Source organism: Mastigoproctus giganteus, chromosome 1 (assembly GCF_048544385.1).
Source record: "Mastigoproctus giganteus isolate SK-2022 chromosome 1, ASM4854438v1, whole genome shotgun sequence".
Taxonomy (NCBI): domain Eukaryota; kingdom Metazoa; phylum Arthropoda; class Arachnida; order Uropygi; family Thelyphonidae; genus Mastigoproctus; species Mastigoproctus giganteus.
In genome coordinates, this window is record NC_143575.1 from 216,333,658 (window position 1) to 216,353,778 (window position 20,121).

At 35.6% G+C, this 20,121-nt stretch overlaps 1 protein-coding gene across 2 annotated transcripts in view; it reads right to left on the bottom strand.

The window, feature by feature from the left end:
* The window catches only part of LOC150091521 (uncharacterized), a 174,589-nt gene that overhangs the window by 110,280 nt on the left and 44,188 nt on the right, over nt 1-20,121 (bottom strand). For both annotated transcript variants that reach the window (XM_090376051.1, XM_090376060.1), the window contains one exon: nt 113-159. In XM_090376051.1, the coding sequence (XP_090232177.1) occupies nt 113-159 (47 nt within the window). The remainder of the gene's footprint in view (nt 1-112; nt 160-20,121) is intronic.

The window sequence follows — 20,121 nt, forward strand, 5'->3', positions numbered from 1 at the left end:
TTTAATGCCCAAGACCTGTTTGGGTGTGTAATGTAAATTCTATTATTTACAGAAAACATCAAAAAAGCAATTAAAATTATAAAATAAAATGAAGCTTACTGTTTCTACCTACCCTGTCAGAGTCAACAGATTCTTCACATTTCCTCATAGCTGCAGCAGCTGAAAAAGCATGTATATATTAAAAGTAGGCAAATAATTACGTTTCTTTTACAATTAATTGAATTAAGTTCTAATACAGAAGTACTGGCATAGGTGCCAATTTGAGTGGTGCAAAACAAACTGAAAATTGTAAACTGAAGAAGTAACCAAAACCTTAGCTTCTAGTAGCAATGAGCAATCAGCAATCTGATGCTTTGTAAGGCCCTTTAGAATGGGAAAAGTACATTTAAAAAATAAAAAAAAAAACTAACATTAAGGTACTATTAAATGAAAGAAGTGTCAATGAATAAAATATAGTTTTAAAATAAAATTTTTACACAATATAATTTCAAAACTCGTGAAAAAAAAAAAAAAAAAAGTATTAGATCAGTGGTTTTCAACCTTTTTTTAATAACAGCACCCCTAAGTGATTTATTTTATTTTGCAGCACCTCTACTCAATTTTCTCAATATATATATGTGTATGTGTGTGTGTGTGTGTGTGTGTTACATGATATTTATTACAATACTATAATTATAAAAGTTACATTTCATAATACAAATTATATACACAGGGTGTCTCAAAAATATTGGTACAAACGTTTAAGGGAGGTAGGTAACATCTAAAGGAATGTGAATCGCATAGGAACCCATAACCGGAAACGTCACCGAAAGTCGGTAGACGGCACTGTTCATCAGTTCGCACAAGAGAAAATTTCTGGTTTACTCATTCAAGCAGTAGTCGCTGCATGAAGAGCATGCATCGATATACGAACTGTGAGCTGGCAGACATGCACCCAGTGTATGGATTAACAGAGGGCAATAGACGAGCCGCTCAACGTATTTATGGAAAACGCTTCCCAGACAGACATGTACCGGACCACCGTTTGTTTGCACGTGTGCATCAAAATTTGTGCAATTATGGGTCATTTAGAGGTAACAGGAGTAGTGCGGGCAGACCACGTTCGACGCAAACTCCCGTCATGAAAAAAAAGTGTATGTTGAATGCCATTCAGAATAATCCTACTACCAGCACACGTGCCGTTGCCTCAGGCGTGTCTCGTTGCAGTGTACAGCATTTCTGGCACGACAATTCCTTACACCCCCTTTCATCTCCAAAGGGTTCAGTTACTGCTCCCCCAAGATCATCCTGCATGTGTGGCTTTTGCACAGTGGTTTCTCCAAGTGTTCAAGACTTGAATTTTCCAGCCTATGTTTTGTTAACAGATGAAGCTTATTTCACTCGGGAAGGCTTATTCAATCATCACAATGCTCATGTGTGGGCTCACGACAACCCACACGGTGTGCGCCCCCATGCAGCACAACATCGCTTCGCAATAAATGTGTGGGCAGGTATGGTAGGTGACTGCTTAGTCGGCCCATCCCGTTACCATCCCGCATGAACTCCGCTAAATATCGGATCTTTCTTGAACAAGTTCTACCAGGGTTACTTGACAATGTTCCAGCAAATGTGAGACGCAACATTTGGTTTCAACATGACGGGGCACCTGCCCATTATGGAACGTCCGTTCGTGACCAATTGAACAGGCGTTTTGGGCGTCGATGGATTGCCATGGTGGACCCGTTGCCCGGCCCCCACACTCACCTGATTTATCGAGCCTTGATTTCTTTCTGTGGGAGGCCCTCAAATCTATCATGTACGAATCGCCTGTGGAGACGGAAATGGATCTTGTGGCGAGACTCGTCTGCGCTGCTGCTACTGTCAGAGAAACTCCAGGTGTGTTTGACCGTGTCCGGCAATCCATGCTGCATCGGTGTCACGCATGCATCGCATCTCATGGAGGAACCTTCGAGCATCTGTTGTAACATCATGAAATGCATCCATCTCGTACTCCACTGTTAATATTATGTCAAATAAATGTTTGCCACTAATTACTGTCTTGTGTCATTTCTGCTTCTTGTGCCCCTGCTACTACTTTCCCGTGACGTTTCCGGTTATGGGTTCCTATGCGATTCACGTTCCTTTAGATGTTACCTACCTCTCCTAAACGTTTGTACCAATATTTTTGAGACACCCTGTATATACAGTATATAATTTTATTCTTTATATAGAAGTACTAAGTAAACATCAATTATAGATCACCACAAAATTAAAAAGATACTGTACACCTTTTTATAATGAAATAAACATATAAATTAAAAAATAAGTTTAAGTAACTTAAACCCAAATTACGTAGCACCCCTGGAATGTCGTTGCAGCACCCTAAGGTGCTGTGGCACCCCAGTTGAAAACCACTGTACTTGATCCTCATAGTAAATAACGCTAAACTGGAGTCAAACATTTAAATATAAACTCTTAGATTTCTAGAAGTGTGTTTGCCTTGTATGCAGCTTGCCAGTCACTACAAAGATCTCGGTATGGCCCATCAACAAAAATAGTTGCTCTACACTATTTTAGTATAAGATACCAATGCATTAATATTGAATGCTTTGCTTATATTATAAATCAGGGGTGGCCAACTTAATTTGTGATGCCATCTATTTTTTTTTATTTTAAATGCGCCGCAATCTACCATCTCAAGAATTTCACTGCACATGGTTAAAAAAGTTAACACATATTAAAAAATGTTCATAAATTTTTAAATTAAATACAATTTAGAATTTATTTTAAATTCATACGTATTTCAATTTTTAATTTATGTGAAGTTTGTCTTCATGTCATCTGCCAAGCTTATGAGTAAAGTGTCTGCTAGATGGGTTCCCACACTTCTGACCCCTTACCAGAAGAAGGAAAGGGCACAAACACTTCAAGATTGGGGATATACTGTGATAAGGCCAACCATAAAGAATCTTCTGTATGCAAGTCCATAAGAGTAGAGCAGTTCTTTGTCTCAGTTTGTTTCAAATACGAAAAGACCGATTCACATAGAATGTGGAACCAAAACAGGAATTTAAAAGTTCACTGCATTTTTTTTACATCTGGATACCTTTCTTGGCAAACATATTTCCAAAAGTCTTTCTGGCTTTTAGGAAGATGTTTCGTAATGTAATAATTTCATTTTCAAGTAATATTTTCTCCATCTGAAAAATCTCAGCGATTTTTTTCTGTACAGGCAGTTCTCACTTTACGAGTTCTCGGGTTTTAGTTTTTTTTTTTTTTTTCCGAAGTGTCAAGTATCAACAAAATCAAAAATATGAACATTAATTGCAAAAAATGAATGTTAAACATTCATAAATACCGCATTTCAAACCACGCACGTAGCTATACAATACAGTATCCCAGCTTTGCGATATTAATCCATTCTAGTGACACCATCATATCGAGAAAATATCGTAATGTGAACCCAATAACACATTGTTTTTTGGTAATTCGTTCCACGACCTCAAAAGTTTAAATTTTCGCTAAATAACTCTCTAAAAGGTCGTTTTTATAGTATAAATTGTAAAATTACCAAATCAAATCACTGAAATGCACTACACTTTCATCGTTACCATATGCTCTGTTATAAGAACCACTTTTGAACGCTTTTGTGACATTTTTCTAAAGCACATTTCTGGAGGTCACAACCATAAAAAAATAAAAATAATTTGCACTTTCCGGTTTATAGGGCTTTTTTGTTACTGCAAGCAATTATAAACAGGTAATGTTATTGCATTTGAGAAAATACTGATAGCTGGAATTGTGTGGTTTTTTGCGTTTTATGGCGAAACGTGTTTCCCCTTAACTGAAATCTTCAATCGCATAAAAAACAAATTTTCAGAATCGTCTCTTCATTTTTTTTTTTTTTAAAGCTTCGTAAACTTGTTACTCCACACAAATTGTGTTAGTTGCCATTTGTGCGTTCCATTAAAAAATGCTTATGCATGCTATTGAAATTTATAAAAAAAAGATTATCTTTGAAACACCTCTTGAAGCATTTCTGAAGACAACAACATGTGCAACACACCAACGAGTGCCGGGCCAATAACGAGTGTGAATTTAGTTGAAGTGCTTTTTTTGGGACGGTACGCAATAGTATGGCGTACCGGCATCTTTATCAACAGTTGACATTTGGATGCAGTGCACTTCGAAATTTGTAATCTTCCGTAAAATTTTTTTCACATGCTTACCTACTAATCAAATAAGTTTAAAATGAACTAAATTTTGCATTTTTCACTGCCTATTGTTAAGATATAGTTTCTATATAAAACTGTATAACCATTTTTATAATTCTAAATTACTCAGTCGGACTTCCGTTTAACAAACTCCTTTTATAGCCAATTATTTTGAATTGCCCTGAGAAGTTACATTTAAAATAGTTTCCGATGAGCGAAGAAAATTTTCATACAGTGAACGGATCAGGAGAGAATTAACTCAGAACACACTGTTCATATTTCTGGCCTTCGGGAAATTTAGGCATTTAGTGCTGCTGTGCGAATTAAGAGAGCTACAGCATTCTACAACTTAGTGGTACCTGGTAAAACGTATCCAACCACCTGTCCCACATATGGAGGAGTCACGCTAGTCAAGAGTGAGCAGATCAAGGTGTATTCCCAATGGGCTCTGGTCCACCTTCTACTGCAGTGGTGTCCAACCTTTACTCATACAGGGGCGATATTCAAAAAAATTCAAAGTTAGATTCCTTTAGTGTGTTACATTTTCCATATCTTGTTGCATATAAAAGTAAAATTGAAAAGATCCTAAACTTTTATTAAGTACAATACACAATTACATTTACTGAACAAAACATTTAATGAGAATTTTTTTGATAATTAACAAAATTTAAAATGCTGTTTTAGTTCACATTCCTCGGGGGCCATAGGTTGGACACCTTTGTGAATCAACCGTAAGTGGCCCCTCCAAGAATTAGAAAAGTGATTTTCTTTTACCCCAACAAATAATCATCTGTTGTTTCGCAGAAGTGCATTATCCACACTTTTCCGTAAATTTTCCCTATCTCTGTTTACATGGTCACAACAGTACCTGAATATCCGAATGACAGACATTTTGGACAGTTTCAAAAAAAAAAAAAAAAAAAAAAAAAAAAGAACGAAAAATATCAAATTTAAGAACTAGTGACAATACCGATGACAAGAGAAGGAAAACAAGGACAATGAAGGTATCAAATCCTTCTAAATATGAATTGTTGATATTTGGTGAAAATAAAGTTAGAAAATTCAATTAGAAAATTACAGTTAAATGAAAGAAATACAATTCATCCATGAATTCAGGAATACCTAATTGAAAAGATGGTTTCGGAAGAATTGAAGCATTTTATGGACGTTCTGAGTATGATACCAATATCATCGAGTGAATGTGAACGAGGATTTTTACAAATGAATCTGATTGCCAGCCCAACCAGAGCTTCGTCGACAACAAAAACAGTTTCTTCACTGTTTCTTAAAATTGCAGGCCCACCGCTGATCCAGGAAAATATGTCGATTCGTGGCTGCTTTGGAAACACAAAGAGGAAGAAAAGAAGTCAGCAAGGGTTAGGGATGAAAACTTAATAAAAATTTGGAATATTCTCCAGAAACTTTATTATGAAATTAGTTTTACTTGTTATTTATTTTTTCTTATTTTTAGGGTCCTAGTCTAACGAAATACCCTTATAATGTCACTCGGTTGTGTCTGTCCATCCGTCAGTCACAGCATTTTATCTCTGAAACAACTCAGCCTATTGACTTGAAATTTTGCATGGGTTTGTATATCATGTGGGCCAACATATGCCACATTGATCATTGTTGACAAAAATTTGTCTAAGAAATGGGGGGTATAAAATGTGGGGGACATAAAATGTCGACAACCTACAGCTTATTATACACCGTTGGAAAGAGCTCAATGAGTAGATTTAAAATATAATTTTAAAATATTTTTTAATTAAAAATGGCATCCCCAAACAGGAAAATGTGAGCAATTTTCGTGTCCCCCCTCTATTTCCATTGCTAACGGAGCTAAAAATGGAATTGGCTATGCATTATTCGATGCTTAATGGAAAACTATTGACTGAAATCTATCATTTACTTTTTGTGTTAAAATTAAAAAAACAATTTTTTATTGCACTTCGATAGCACGTCTTTGTACCAAAGCAACTCTCCTTTGGGTGACAAAAAAGGTTGCTAAATACAGGCATACCTCGATTAACGAATAGGATGCGTTCCACGAAATTACTTCGTTAAGCGAAACTTCGTTTTCAGAGGTAAAAATACTATGGCCAGAATAGGGATACGTTCCTACGTAAAGAAAATGAAAAGCTTTTTTTCGAACAAAGAAAAGTTTTATTAAATAAACAGTCAACTTACATACAAAGTGAAATCACATTTTAAAATATGAGGTTAAAGTTGATTGTTTATGCTTTTTTTTCTCTTTCATTTAACAATTGCCTATACGGAGTTATTGCATTTAACACTGATCGCTTAACTATAACACTTCTTCCTAAATCAGGATCATTTTCACTAAAAAAATTTAAAACGTTTTCAATGTCATTTAAGCACCTTTTTAAATCTTTGGTTGTTAACACTTTTTTGGCAGGAACTTCTTTAACTTCGCCTTCATTATCTTTGTCTTCGTTGCTAACAAGGTTTTCTAAATCTTCCACTGAAAAACCATCATCTTCTGCATTCAATAAATTTCTAACATCCTCTTCATCGACATTTTCGAAACCTATTGATTGAGCCATCTGGATAACTTCATTTCTAATTTCTTGGATGTTATTTTCTTCTTCTAGTACAACTTCTGGCCATATTTTGCGCCAAACTCCATTTAAGCATTTCTTAGTGACTTCTTTCCAAGAACTATCAATGTTTTCAATTGCGTTTTTAATGGTGTAGTTTTTCCAAAAAGTTTTAACTGTCATTTCCTCTTTATCCTCTAGTTCAGGTAAATTGCTTAAAATTCGACGCAGATAATAAGCTTTAAATGATGCTATTACTCCCTGATCCAATGGTTGAATCAGGAAAGTTGTGTTTGCTGGAAGAAACACAACTTTGACAGGAATGCATGTGTCCAACGTGTTAAGATCAGTAGGATGTCCCGGAGCATTGTCTAACAACAAAAGAGCTTTTTCTTCAAAGTTGTTTTTTTTGACAATACCGTTTTACTCCAGGACAAAAGTGGTTAACAAACCAATCAGTAAATAACTCCTTGGTAACCCACGCTTTTCTATTTGCTTTCCATATTACAGGTAAATTCATTTTTATGTTACCTTTTAACGCCCTCGGATTTTCTGAATGGTAAACTAATAACAATTTTAATTTATAATCGCCAGAGGCATTTGATCCAAAGAGTAACGTTAAACGGTCTTTGGCTGTTTTGAACCCAGCAGCTGATTTTTCTTCAATAGAAATGAAGCTTTTTGTTGGTAGCCGTTTCCAGAACAAACCGCTTTCGTCAACATTGAACACCAAATTTGGTGGAAATTTTTCACGTTCAATTATTTCCTTTAGTTTTTTTGGAAACTTATTTGCAGCTTCTCCTGTTAATTTTACACTATGAATCCTGGCCCGTTTTTTTAAATTTCTCGAACCAACCACGAGAAGCCCTAAAGGTTTCCGTAATTTCTTCAGTTTGTTTAGATTTCAGGTGATTAAACAAAAATAATGATTTTTCTTGAATCACCATTTGACTTAAAGGCATATGACGTTGTGACATATCATCTATCCACAAACTTAACATTTTCTCCATTTTTTCTAAAATTCGATTCTTTAAGCGAGTTAATTTTGCCGCTGTAACATCTGTACAATTCTGAGCAGACTGTTTTATTTTTTCTGATTGACTTAGTATGGTTGTTAAAGTTGATTGCGCTAATCCTAAAGAATGTGCCACATCGGATTTTCTTTCGCCGCTTTCAACACGTCGTACGATATTTAGTTTAGTTTCCAAAGAAATTGCTTTTCTTTATGTTAAATGGGGCTTGAAATTGCGGACTTCGTTATATCGAGGCTTCGTTATCAGAGGTAACGTTAACCGAGGTATGCCTGTAGTTAGTTAATAATTCTATAAAGGTCATTTATAAATTTTGTGACGAGAAGTATTTTTTTTAACAGTTTTAAAAGCCGGAGTTGTCCCAGCAAGGAGGTACCAGAGAGACAGTATTGAGGCGATGGTGGCAAGGAGTCTTGCACGGCCCTCACTGCCAGTTGCTCCTCCCACAAGACTTTAATCGTTTCTACAGGAGTCGGAGTTGCTTCTCCCACCCTTGTCATTCACAACTGGAAAGACTCAAATAGAAAACGTTTTCTTTAGTTCCTCAGTTTTAGGCCAAGCCGGGGTACTAGAAACTTTTTCAGTTACCATAAAGCTCTATTTGAGATACTACACTAACGACCATTCATGACTATGGACCCTTCATCCTGAATTCCCAGCACTCAGTAGTTGACTGATTTATTTACTTATTTTTTTATGTACTTGAATAATAAATTTATGCTTAATAAACTGTGTTAATATACTTAATTTGTTGTTCTTATTCTAAAAACATTACTACTAAAGTAACAATATCAGGAAAAAAAAAAATTTTAGAGTACTTTTCATATCCTTCTAATTTTCAAATTTTCCTGATAGCAAAGAATGAGTACCGGCACCTATTTTATTACAAAAAAAAAAAGCACTGAGAATAACCATACTTTAAAATTTGTAAGTCATAAATAATTTCTTTATTATTATAATTTGCTTGATTTTACAGGCTATGTTTTAATTTCTCTGGATAAATCAAGCATTGTTTAAACAAACTAATTAGCTAACTAATTTCATTGTTGAGAACATAACCCCTATTTTTAACATTATGTCTATGGGATATAATTCCCGCTTTATGAGTGCGTGCTAGGAACGAATTAACTCTTAAAGTCGAGAACTATCTGCAATTTGTTTCATACCTAAGTTGACATTAAATGGATAAGAAATATACAGAACAATGTCTTCAATTGTTTTAAAATCACTGAATCTGGTTTCAAAACAATCCACAACTTTCTCAATTTCAAAAACTTATTTCTCACTATTAAATTCAAAAACAGAATATTTTTGCAAATGATCTTACATATTTGCAAAACCATTGAATTTTTTTTTTTCTTTGAGATCTTAGCCATAGCCAAAAACTGATATTTATATGCAGAAATACTACTAATCATGTCACCCACATTTTTATATTTTTCTTGTAATTCCAAGTTCAGATCACTTAATTTACTGTTAAAATCTGCCAAAAAAAGCCTGATCACACAACCACTCCGTATCTTGTAGCTGCCAATAATCATCTCCCCTTTGATCAACAAATTTTTTTAATTTCATTTGGCAAATTTTGAAATCTCTGCAGAAACTTACTCCGACTCAGCCGCCTCACATCTGTGTGTAACAGATCTGGTTCATTTTCATCAAGTTGCATTTTGAAAGGTCTCCTTTGAAGAGATTGTCCTCTGATGGAATTCACGATTTTGAAAACTATGTCCATAACACTTGTTAGTGGATGATACAGTGGTAACTGAAAAAATCTGGGAATTCATCATCCGTTAAGATGCCCCATCATTGCTTTAGCTCCATCTGTTGTTATTGATACGAGCTTAAATAGTGGTAATTTAATTTTTTTAAATAAAATTTTTGAATCATTAAATATATCAAGGCCAGTTCTTTCTTTTAATGAAGCCATACCCAGCAGTTCTTCTCTAGTGGCAGAATCATCAAAAACCATATGAATAAAAATGAGCAATTGAGCTGTATCATTGACATCTGTAGATTCATCCAGTTGTAATGAAAAGAACAAACAATTAGCAATATGAGCACACAATTGTTCGCTCATTTTTACTAATTTTTTCGATGCATCGCATCACAGTATTTCGAGATAATTGCAGAGCTTGAAGAGAACTTTTAATTTCATTTTTGTTCTTAATTTTCAAAAAGAGGAATGTTATTTCTAAAAATGCATCTTTGATGAATTGACCATCAGAAAATGGTTTGCATTTTTTTGCAAGATAACTCACTTTAAATGATGCTACAGTTACTGCTTTAGATTGTAAATTAGGTGTCATGAAAAAATTTTGTTGTGCAAATAATCTGGATTTAGGTTATTTTATTTTTTCTGATGTCACTATTAAGCAGAAAATCCAATCGATATTACCATGGAGTGCATTAAAGTGCCTTTCTGAATTTCCTTTTTTGGGTATAGCCACAGAAGTATTGCAAATTAAACATTTTTCTTTTATCATTACAAAAAACGTATTCTAGTTATGATATGTTTTACTCTTTTGCATAGTATTCATTTTAAATCAAAGGGTTTAAATTAACGTATAAGTACTGTCCAGTTATTAATATTAAGTAAGGTAAATAAGAATTCAACACATACACCATGCTATCCACAACATAACTGCATTAATTTTCACTAGACAAGCCTAGCAGCTGCAATAGTCACATGGTTCAACAGATTTGCAATAAGCGTATGCAATGGGGCACATAATAATAATCATCAAGTGTCTAATTCTATACCAGAATTTTTCAACTAGAAAACTAGAAATCCTACTTTACTAGTTGAAACCCTAATTAAGTAAAGATTTAAATAACAAAAATATCAAAATAAGCATTGATGAATTACCTTTAAAAATGTTCCACTTGAAAATTAAACTAAAATTACAACAACAATAAAAATGTAAAGTGAGAAAAGCAATATAATGATCTCAAGAGTCTATTAGAAATTACTGAAGTTGAGGGAAGGATATATACTAAAAAATTAGGCTTCATGTAAGTACAGCCAGTTATGAATATTAATGCCAACATTAAATTCTGCAACAATCTTGTGGGTGGGAAAAACAGTGATGTCTCTCCAATCCACAAAGGAGATGGGAAAGAAGTGGACAACAATGGCCATTTTTTATTAGGAAAAAAGGGCCTTGGCATTGAGAAACATAAAAGATTTCTAACAACTGACAAACAAGGATTAAAACCAAAATTGTAATAAGAAATTACTGTACAGACATAAGGAGAGCACTAAAATAGAATAAAACTGTAAAATACAAATCTAGTAAAGATAAAACTGTTAAAAATTGCCTCACTCTGACTTAAAAAAAGTCTGGTAACTTTTGAGTCAGTGCCCCTTCATCAACTTAGGAGAGTGAACAGTACACAATAGCTTAAATAGCAGAAGACTCATGTGACACACAGCTTCATAAGACTGACGTGACCAGTTGCAATAGTGTTGGGATAGGACAGAGAAGAGAAAGGGTACAGAAGGAGAAAAATGAAGAGACTAATCAGGCTCTGGCGAAGCAAAACAACGTGTACAAGGCACAAGCCAATGCTTGCCGCATTGCAAGATTGAAAACTCTAACTGAATGGATGCAGATCCCTCTATTATGATTCACAATGCAACCCACTAGAAATATGAAGCGTTTTGAGCTGCAAGTGCTGGTGGAAGTCATAAGCAGTCAATAACTAACTCTGTGGCAGGTGTCAGGATTGTGCTGTTTATTCCAATAATATTTGGCAGGGGCAGAGTGGTCAATAGTAGCTGTGCAGATAGACCCCGCATGCTAAGTAATATGATGGCCATCCAACCTTTCTTGCTGATGTAGCATACCCTACATTCTGGACCTTTAATGCAGTAAACAGAGCTATCCTAGCAGACTAAAGGTACAAGTGATTTCATCCTAGAAACACCAAACAGGAGTTAAACACAGGGAATGTGATAAATATGCACAATCCTAGCAAGGTGCTCAAATATATGCAAATAGCAAAATATGCACATGATGAACTCATTGTTACATGAAGGCTGATCCAAATTAACTGTAAGGTCAAGGGAAGGATAACTGCATTTAGATCAGTCCTCACTCTAGAAATCAAGACCACTACCTCTAATAGAACTGTAATACACATATGCTGAACAGAGCACAAGCGTCTGTACTGTGCTGTGTAGATGCTTGTGCTCTGTTCAAGCATCTGTACTGTGCTGTGTAGGTGCCCAGGAGTGTGTATAGACCATGTACACTATAATAGAAGTTGCCTGTGCCAGAAGGCTTTTGGACAGGTATGTATTCCCCACTGAGAGACAGGACATCACTCTTGATATTTGTAGTGCCTTAAATTTATGTTTGATCAGTAGTGTGATTGTGTTCATGATTTTCTGTATTAACAGATTCAAGGCAGTACATGCCATGGTGTCTCCATTAACTCCATAATGACTGATATTGCCATGGAAGAACTAGAGAAATATTTTTGAATCCAATGGTAGCAATCAGAACCATGATAGCAAGTTTATGTCCACTACATAAATTCTTACCATCTGGGTAGCTCTGCGTGCCTTGCTAGGGTTCTGTTTGTTATTTGGTTTTTAGGAGTATTAGCAACTAAGGCCATATTGCTCCGGGGATATGCGGTGGTCATTCCCTGACCTTTCCGCATCCTCCGTATTTGGTGGTCACGGGCTTGAACCCCGGGTCTAATCAAGAAGCGTGTGTTTCGCACTGCTGCTCCTGCCTACCTGGCTACGGAGGCACCTTGCTAGGGTTCTACATACTTATCACAACTGATGTGTGCACCTCTCTATTAGGAAACTTCAGTCCATTGTTTACAATTTGAATGTTGACCATTCCTTTGCTATTGCAGGCATGGCTCTGTTTATGGCATAAAATGTTAAAATTGTGGGGTATGCTGCATCTGCAAGAAGGTTGGAGGACCATACACACAGCTAATTTTGAATAATGTTCACTCCAGTAATGTTTAGCCCTTGCTGAACATTACCAGAGTGAGCGTGCTGACCCCCACCACAATGTTGAGGTTATCTTCTTCTCATGGGACTTTGCCAATGCTTGTGGCTCAAAGCACTTCATATTTCTACAGCAGGTCTGTAGAAATACGAAGTGCCCATTATGAACTATAGAGGGACCTGCATCCATCCAGTTATGGAGTCTGCAACCTTGCAATGCAACTAGCATTGGCATGTGCCTTATACACATTTTGCATCACCAGGGTCTGGTTAGCCCCTTCCTTTTCTTTCTTTTGTTCCCTTTTTCTCCTCCTCCTCTCTCCTCTTTTTTACACGAAACACTGTCATAACTGGTCACTCCCATCTTGACAAGTGCCACATGAGCCTTCTGCTATTTAATCTACTGTATGCTGTTTAGCAGCTTAGAGCTGCTAAAGGGATTTGTTATTTAATCTATTGTATGCTGTTTAGTCTCTAAGCTGCAACTGAGAATACTGGTAGGATTCTTCGTTGGTTGGCTAAAAGATAGGAGACAGAGGGTGATGATAAATGGATGGACATTCTCCAAGGTGGACCAGTATACTTAATGAAGTCTGTCAGGGATCAGTTCAGGGCCTCTCTGCTAAAGAGAAAGTGATGTGCGACAGACTGAGATCTAGCTATACCATAATGCTCGTAGCAAATGCGAAAAATTACATAAATTTGTTTGAGGGTTCCTATGAAGCTATCTTTAATATAAACAAAATAGTCACTCAAACTTCCCTCAAATTATTTTAGCAGATTTTAGGAAGGAAATATATATAAAATCTATTTCCTGCTGATATCTGCAAAACCGATTTTAGAATCACTTTAATACTGTGAATATCAATGGTACCAAATGTCCATAACTGTAAAATTAAAGAGTACAAAACAGAGGAGTGCAAAATTACCTGTGTCATTCACTAGCAATTTTGAAACCAAACTTTGATAATCAGTAAACTCTAAAATCTGAATTGATAAAGAGAAAGTGATGTGCGACAGACTGAGATCTAGCTATACCATAATGCTCGTAGCAAATGCAAAAAATTACATAAATTTGTGTGAGGGTTCCTATGAAGCTATCTTTAATATAAACAAAATAGTCACTCAAACTTCCCTCAAATTATTTTAGCAGATTTTAGGAAGGAAATATATATAAAATCTATTTCCTGCTGATATCTGCAAAACCGATTTTAGAATCACTTTAATACTGTGAATATCAATGGTACCAAATGTCCATAACTGTAAAGAGTACAAAACAGAGGAGTGCAAAATTACCTGTGTCATTCACTAGCAATTTTGAAACCAAACTTTGATAATCAGTAAACTCTAAAATCTGAATTGATAATCACTGTTGACCACTGTTGACCTGCCTGGCCTAAAGCCATACTGTTCCTCGACCATCCTATTTTCAATCATTCCTCTTATCTTCCACTCTAACGCTCTCTCATACAGCTTACTCACATATGATGCCTCTATAATTGGAACACTTTTTCCTGTTCCCCTTCTTGAACAACGGGATGATCAAACCTTCTTTCCAGTCTTTCGGCACCTGTCTGTCATCCCAAATCTTATGAAACAGTCTGTATGTCCATGCTATCCCTGCCTCGTCTGTAGCCTTCAGCATCTCTTCATTTATCTCATCCATACCAGCAGCCTTAGCTATCTTGATGTATTTCCATGCCTGCACTACATCATTTCATGTCAAGTCTGTCTGCTCGCTAGCACTCTCTCTCTCTCTCTCTCTCTCTCTCTCTCTCTCTCTCTCTCTCTCTCTCTCTCTCTCTCTCTCTCCTTATCTTCTCTTCCATCCCCTCTTCTATGATCAACCTGCCTTTGTCCCTTTTGCTGGCTGTCCTGCACATTCAACAGATTTCCAAAATACTTCTTCCATGTTTCTCTTATCTCTTCATCCTTGGTTATTAGGTTCTCATTCTCGTCCATCAAGTATTTGCTCTGTTCACCATACCATATAGCATCTTTTTATTACCGTCGATATCTTGTCGTAGGAGTTTCACTCCATTCTTCCAACCAGTTTTCTCTCCTCATTAACTATCTTCTTAGCCTCTCTCTTCACGGTTTCATATCTCTCTTTATTCCTGTTCTGAAAGGAGGTCCTGAATGCATTATTCTTGATTTTCACAGCCTCTCTCGTCCTATCATACAACCATGGGGTTTCTTTCCATCTCCTATTGCTTGTCCTTCCACAAACCTGCTCAGTCCTACTGAGCAGGTTTGTACAATTTAGGGAATCTTATAACTCCAACTAACCTGTGATCACTACCAAAGGAGACACTAGGAATGACCTTGACATCCACTAGTCTTGTGTCACTCTTTATCCACAAAAATTATTAACTCAGCAACAAGTCAGTATTTTTTGAATACATTTTGGTATTCTGAAAATGTCTACAGCAAAGCTATCAAAGTAGCACAACTGTTCTGTTAAGAAGTCCCAGTGACTGATCATAATTCCTTAAAAATTTATCAACCTAGAAATTTCCTATGTTTTTCTATGGTCAAGAATAATAGTACTTTTTTTTGGTAGCTATTTTGAAAAACGTTCAGTCGGAAAATGAAACCACCCTTAGGTCCCAAATCTTAACCTATCACTCACCAACACTTATTTTACCTAAAATGTAACTTCTTTATGAGCAACACTCCCTAAAACCTTCTTTATTAATTCTTATTAGTGCACTAATTTAGCTAGCATACAGATGATGCCAACAGCACCACCTAATCAAAAAAAAAAGTTCAAATGAATTACCCGGGGATTTTAATTGATTCCTGAACCAACTAGACAGAGTATACTGCAACAACCAGCTTCGACTGCATCATACAAAAAGAAACAAAATCATATTTCAGTTCAATAACCTGTTGTAGACCCTCCACAAGTAGTCGAGCAAGAATTTCGAACATGGTTGTAAACCCTATAAAGAATTTGAACGACAATTTCTGAAAAATACATTTGGAGCTGCTTGTAATATCTGTGATCGATTATGGTATGAAAATGATGTAAAATTGTGCACTCCAGGGAGTTCGAATGAATTACCTCGGGATTTTCTGCAACAACCAGCTTCGACTGCATCATACAAAAAGAAACAAAATCATATTTCAGCTCAATCGCTTGTTGTAGACCCTCCACAGGTTTCAACAGTAGTAGAGCATGAAATGATTTACAAGAACATCGAACATGACAGTAACCCTTATAAAGAATTTGAACGACAATTTCTGAAAAATACATTTGGAGCTATTTGTAATATCTGTGATCGATTATGGCATGAAGATGATGTAAAATTGTGCACTCCAGGAAGTTATCTGTTACTTCTCTTATAATTACCAACTGAAAACATAACGACTATGACCGCTGGTAATACTTGTCAAGCATCTCTCAAAAATGATTCCATTCGAACAGTTTCATTTATCCTGCTATTCCACCTCATCTGCCTCGATTGGATTTAGCGATTGAACAGCTCATTTCTCCTCATATACCATTCTTACAAATTAGAAGACTAAGACATGGTTGCAGCCAATACAGAATTTTGGGCCAAATTATAAATGTTCCTGTAAATGTAAATTTGATGGTCAATCATTTGCCTCAGAGTACAGATGATGATTATTGCGATAACGTTCATATCAAATGAAAGAAAATTCACAAATCGAGTTATTTAATGGGCTCTGTTCATAAACGAGATGCGAGGGTTTGGTTAAAGTATCTACTTACGACTCCTTTGTATCGTCTGTATGATATCGAGATTGATGAAGTATTCTTAGATGAAGACATGGAACAGGATGATGCTCCTGCACGTGATGAAATGAGTGACGCTATACCTATTGAAGAAACTAGTCGCTCAACAACAAACTTTTGCGAGCTATCATAAATATTTACGAATAGCTCCTGGTGAATGAAATATTCCATAAAGTTTACTTTTTGACAAACATGCCGAAGAATTGTCCTTTCCTAGCATTTACCATGGTCAGTATCGAGAGTTTACAGATAATTTAAAAGTTACTCTTTATGATGGCATTGAGCGAACTTCGTCATTCAAATTGACGTGGAGTGACACCTTATCATCTTTGTGTGGCAATGAAAATAATGAGATTAAGAACTCTAGATTCCTTAACAGCTGCTTTTAAACACGTTGCAAAAGCCACTAAGTTCACCAAAGAACAAATCCAATCTCGAGAATACATCAATAACTGCATTGAAAAAAAAATTTAGCATTTTTGAAATAGATTCCTAATTGAAATTATTATTCCACACAATGTAAAAGAGAACTGTTTGTGATGATCAGACAATTGGGTAAACCTACATTCTTCTTAACTTTAAATGCAAACGAAATAAGTTGGCCTAAATTGCTAAAAATTTTATACAAATAAAAACATGAGTTTGCATATTCCTGATGAGCAAGCAGAAGCTCTTCATTTTATTGAAAAGGTGACATTAGTTAATGAACATGCCATAATGTGTGCGATTCATTTCAATAAACATCTTGGATTTCACCATTGTATCAACAGTTAGCCTCGATCAAACTTATTTTTTCTTATATTTTAATTTTGCTCCCACTCTTCTCTTTGTCTTCCCAGTCTCAATTCTTCATTCATGTGCTTCTAGGTCTTCCTCTCCTTTTTCTTCTGGGGGGGGGGGGGAAGCAGTGTCCATTCTATTGTTTTTTTCCCCATTCTCATAACATGCCCATACCATTCTAATCTTTTTTGTTCTATTTTGTAAATGAAGTTTATTTGTACATCCATTGCTTTATTTTATGTCTTAATTTGTAACTCTTTCTAATTTAGATCTTCGGGCTGATCTCCAAAAATCCATCTCAACAGCTAGCAATTTCTTCCTTTGCCTTTCCTTTATATTCCAAATCTCAAATCCATTAGTAGTAAGATACTTTGAAATATTGCATTATACAGGCTGACCTCAACGTGATTAATTCATCCCCCGAGTGCATCGTGCAAAATGGAAACGTGTTAATCAAATAAAATAATCAATAGGAAAAATTATAATTGGTCCTTGAATTTCAAGAATGTCCATAAAGAATTTTAAAAATACCTTTTAACTGCATAACATGTAAAAGATAATGAAAATAATTATGGAATTAAATGTTTATTGTATAAAACAGCAGTTCCCAAACTGTGCGCCATGGAATACACTTGGTCGTCGACTTACGACCTATGCGACTTACGACCGGCCGCACTTACAACCACAAAAAAATAGTAATAATAATAAATAAATTAATAATAAATCAGGAAGTCACTACTGAGGACACCCATAACCCAGGTGAGGAGGCACATCGATGACGGCAGGCCTGAGGACAGCACCAGGTACATACACTCAGTCGCTCTCTCTCACATACACCCAGTCGCTTTCAAGCATCTGTTGCGTGTGGTGCATTAATTAAAATTCTACTGAAATACGCATAAAATGTTTAGTAAAAGGAAAATGCCTTCATCTACATATACGCCAGCTAAGAAGTCAAGGAAAACTATTGATTTAGAGTGTAAAATGAAAATTATCCAGCAGTATGAAGGCGAAAAGAAAGTGAATACGACGGCCCGTGACTTGAAGTTATCACATTCCACGGTATCGACGATACTTAAGGACAAAGAAAGAATTCGGGATGCTGTGAAAGGTTCTACACATATTAAGTCTACAATTTTAACCAAAAAACGACAGGAACCCATCCATGAAATGGAGAAGTTGTTGTTTGTGTGGATGGAAGATTTAATACAAAAAAATACACCCACGAGTCTTCACACAGTGCAAGCAAAGGCTAGAAGTTTGTTTCAGAGTTTAAAATCACGCGCCGGAGACGATTACGCAGAAGATTTTCAGGCTAGTACTGGGTGGTTTAAGCGTTTTAAAAAAAAGATTTGCTTTGCATAATGTCTCTTATAAATAAACAACTCCTACCTCAACCCAAGAACATGACCCTGACGATGCACAACCCAGCACAAGCAAAGATTAAAAATTGATTTTGTAAATTTCATTTGTATTAATTTTTACATTAATTTTAGATTGTATTTTTGTGTTTACAGTACATTATGTACAGTATTATTTTTCACATTATGTACAATATAATTATAGATTGTAGTTTTGTTTTTTTATAAACAGTATGAATAATAAACCAATTAAAATGTAGAGAACATTTGAATTTATCCTCAGAGAGAGATAGCCTACGCGTAGAAACGAAGGTATGTGTACATACCTTCGTTTAGCGTAGTGTACATACCTTTATTTAGCGATACTGTAGTATCGCTAAATAAAAGATGAAAACATTACTGTATTTAAAATGAAAAATAAAAGATGATAAAAATTTAAAAGATTATAAAAATAAATTATAAAGATGATAAAAAGATTAGAAAGGTTAAAAAATACTGTTAATAAATATATGGCCGATATACGACCAGATTGACTTACGACCTGTCAGTCAGAACAGAAGTCGGTCGTAAGTCGACGAGCAACTGTATTTTAAATTTGAGGGAAACACAGCAATACTCGACATCTGTCAGATACCACGTGAACTACTAGCTCAAGGTAGTTCACAGTTTCAACATTTCTTATTAAGTTGTTTGGACCTAACTACTTAATAAACAGAGCTATTAGGTATTTCTTTTGGTGTAGGTGCACTGTGAAAAAATTACCTAGAGCTAAGGGCGCCGTGAACCGAGAAAGTTTGGGAACCTCTGACATAAAATACACAATGAAAAAACAATTTGTTACGGAAATATTTGAACAGAGTAGACTTTCTCGATGGCCGACAACAATCTTCTCTGGGCCCTGGCAAAATCAATATCGCAGAGAACCTCAAACCTTTTGTTTGAGGTTCTCTGCGTTATGAAAGATTTCATCTAGTTCTTTTACAGTTATCTCCTTCACGGTAACATTTTCATCTGGTTCAAAAAAAATTTATTTAATGCAGACTTGCATTTAAAAAATTTTTAAATTCAAGTCTGCATTAACTTTATTAGCGGGAGACAAAACAAGTAACATGTCTTCTTCTGATGGAACACACCTGTGAGCAGCAGGCAAACGTTTGTTTATTGTCCATCCAACGCGCAATTCAATCTTTTAACTATCACATAAAAAAAACGGGTTGACTGGAAATTTGCATCATGTAAAGTGAAAAGTGGTATAATTTTTTCAAATAGCAGTAAACAAAAAACATGTTAATGGAACTCACGTTATGCGAGGCCTGGCTGTATATTAATAACTGTAATTAAGTTTGGGAGAATATTATTGTTCCATAATACTGTATTCAACATTCCCAAGACCTTTCATCCCTCATTAGTTCTTTCTGTAATCTCATCTTCAGGTGAACCATCCATCTGCACATTAGCTG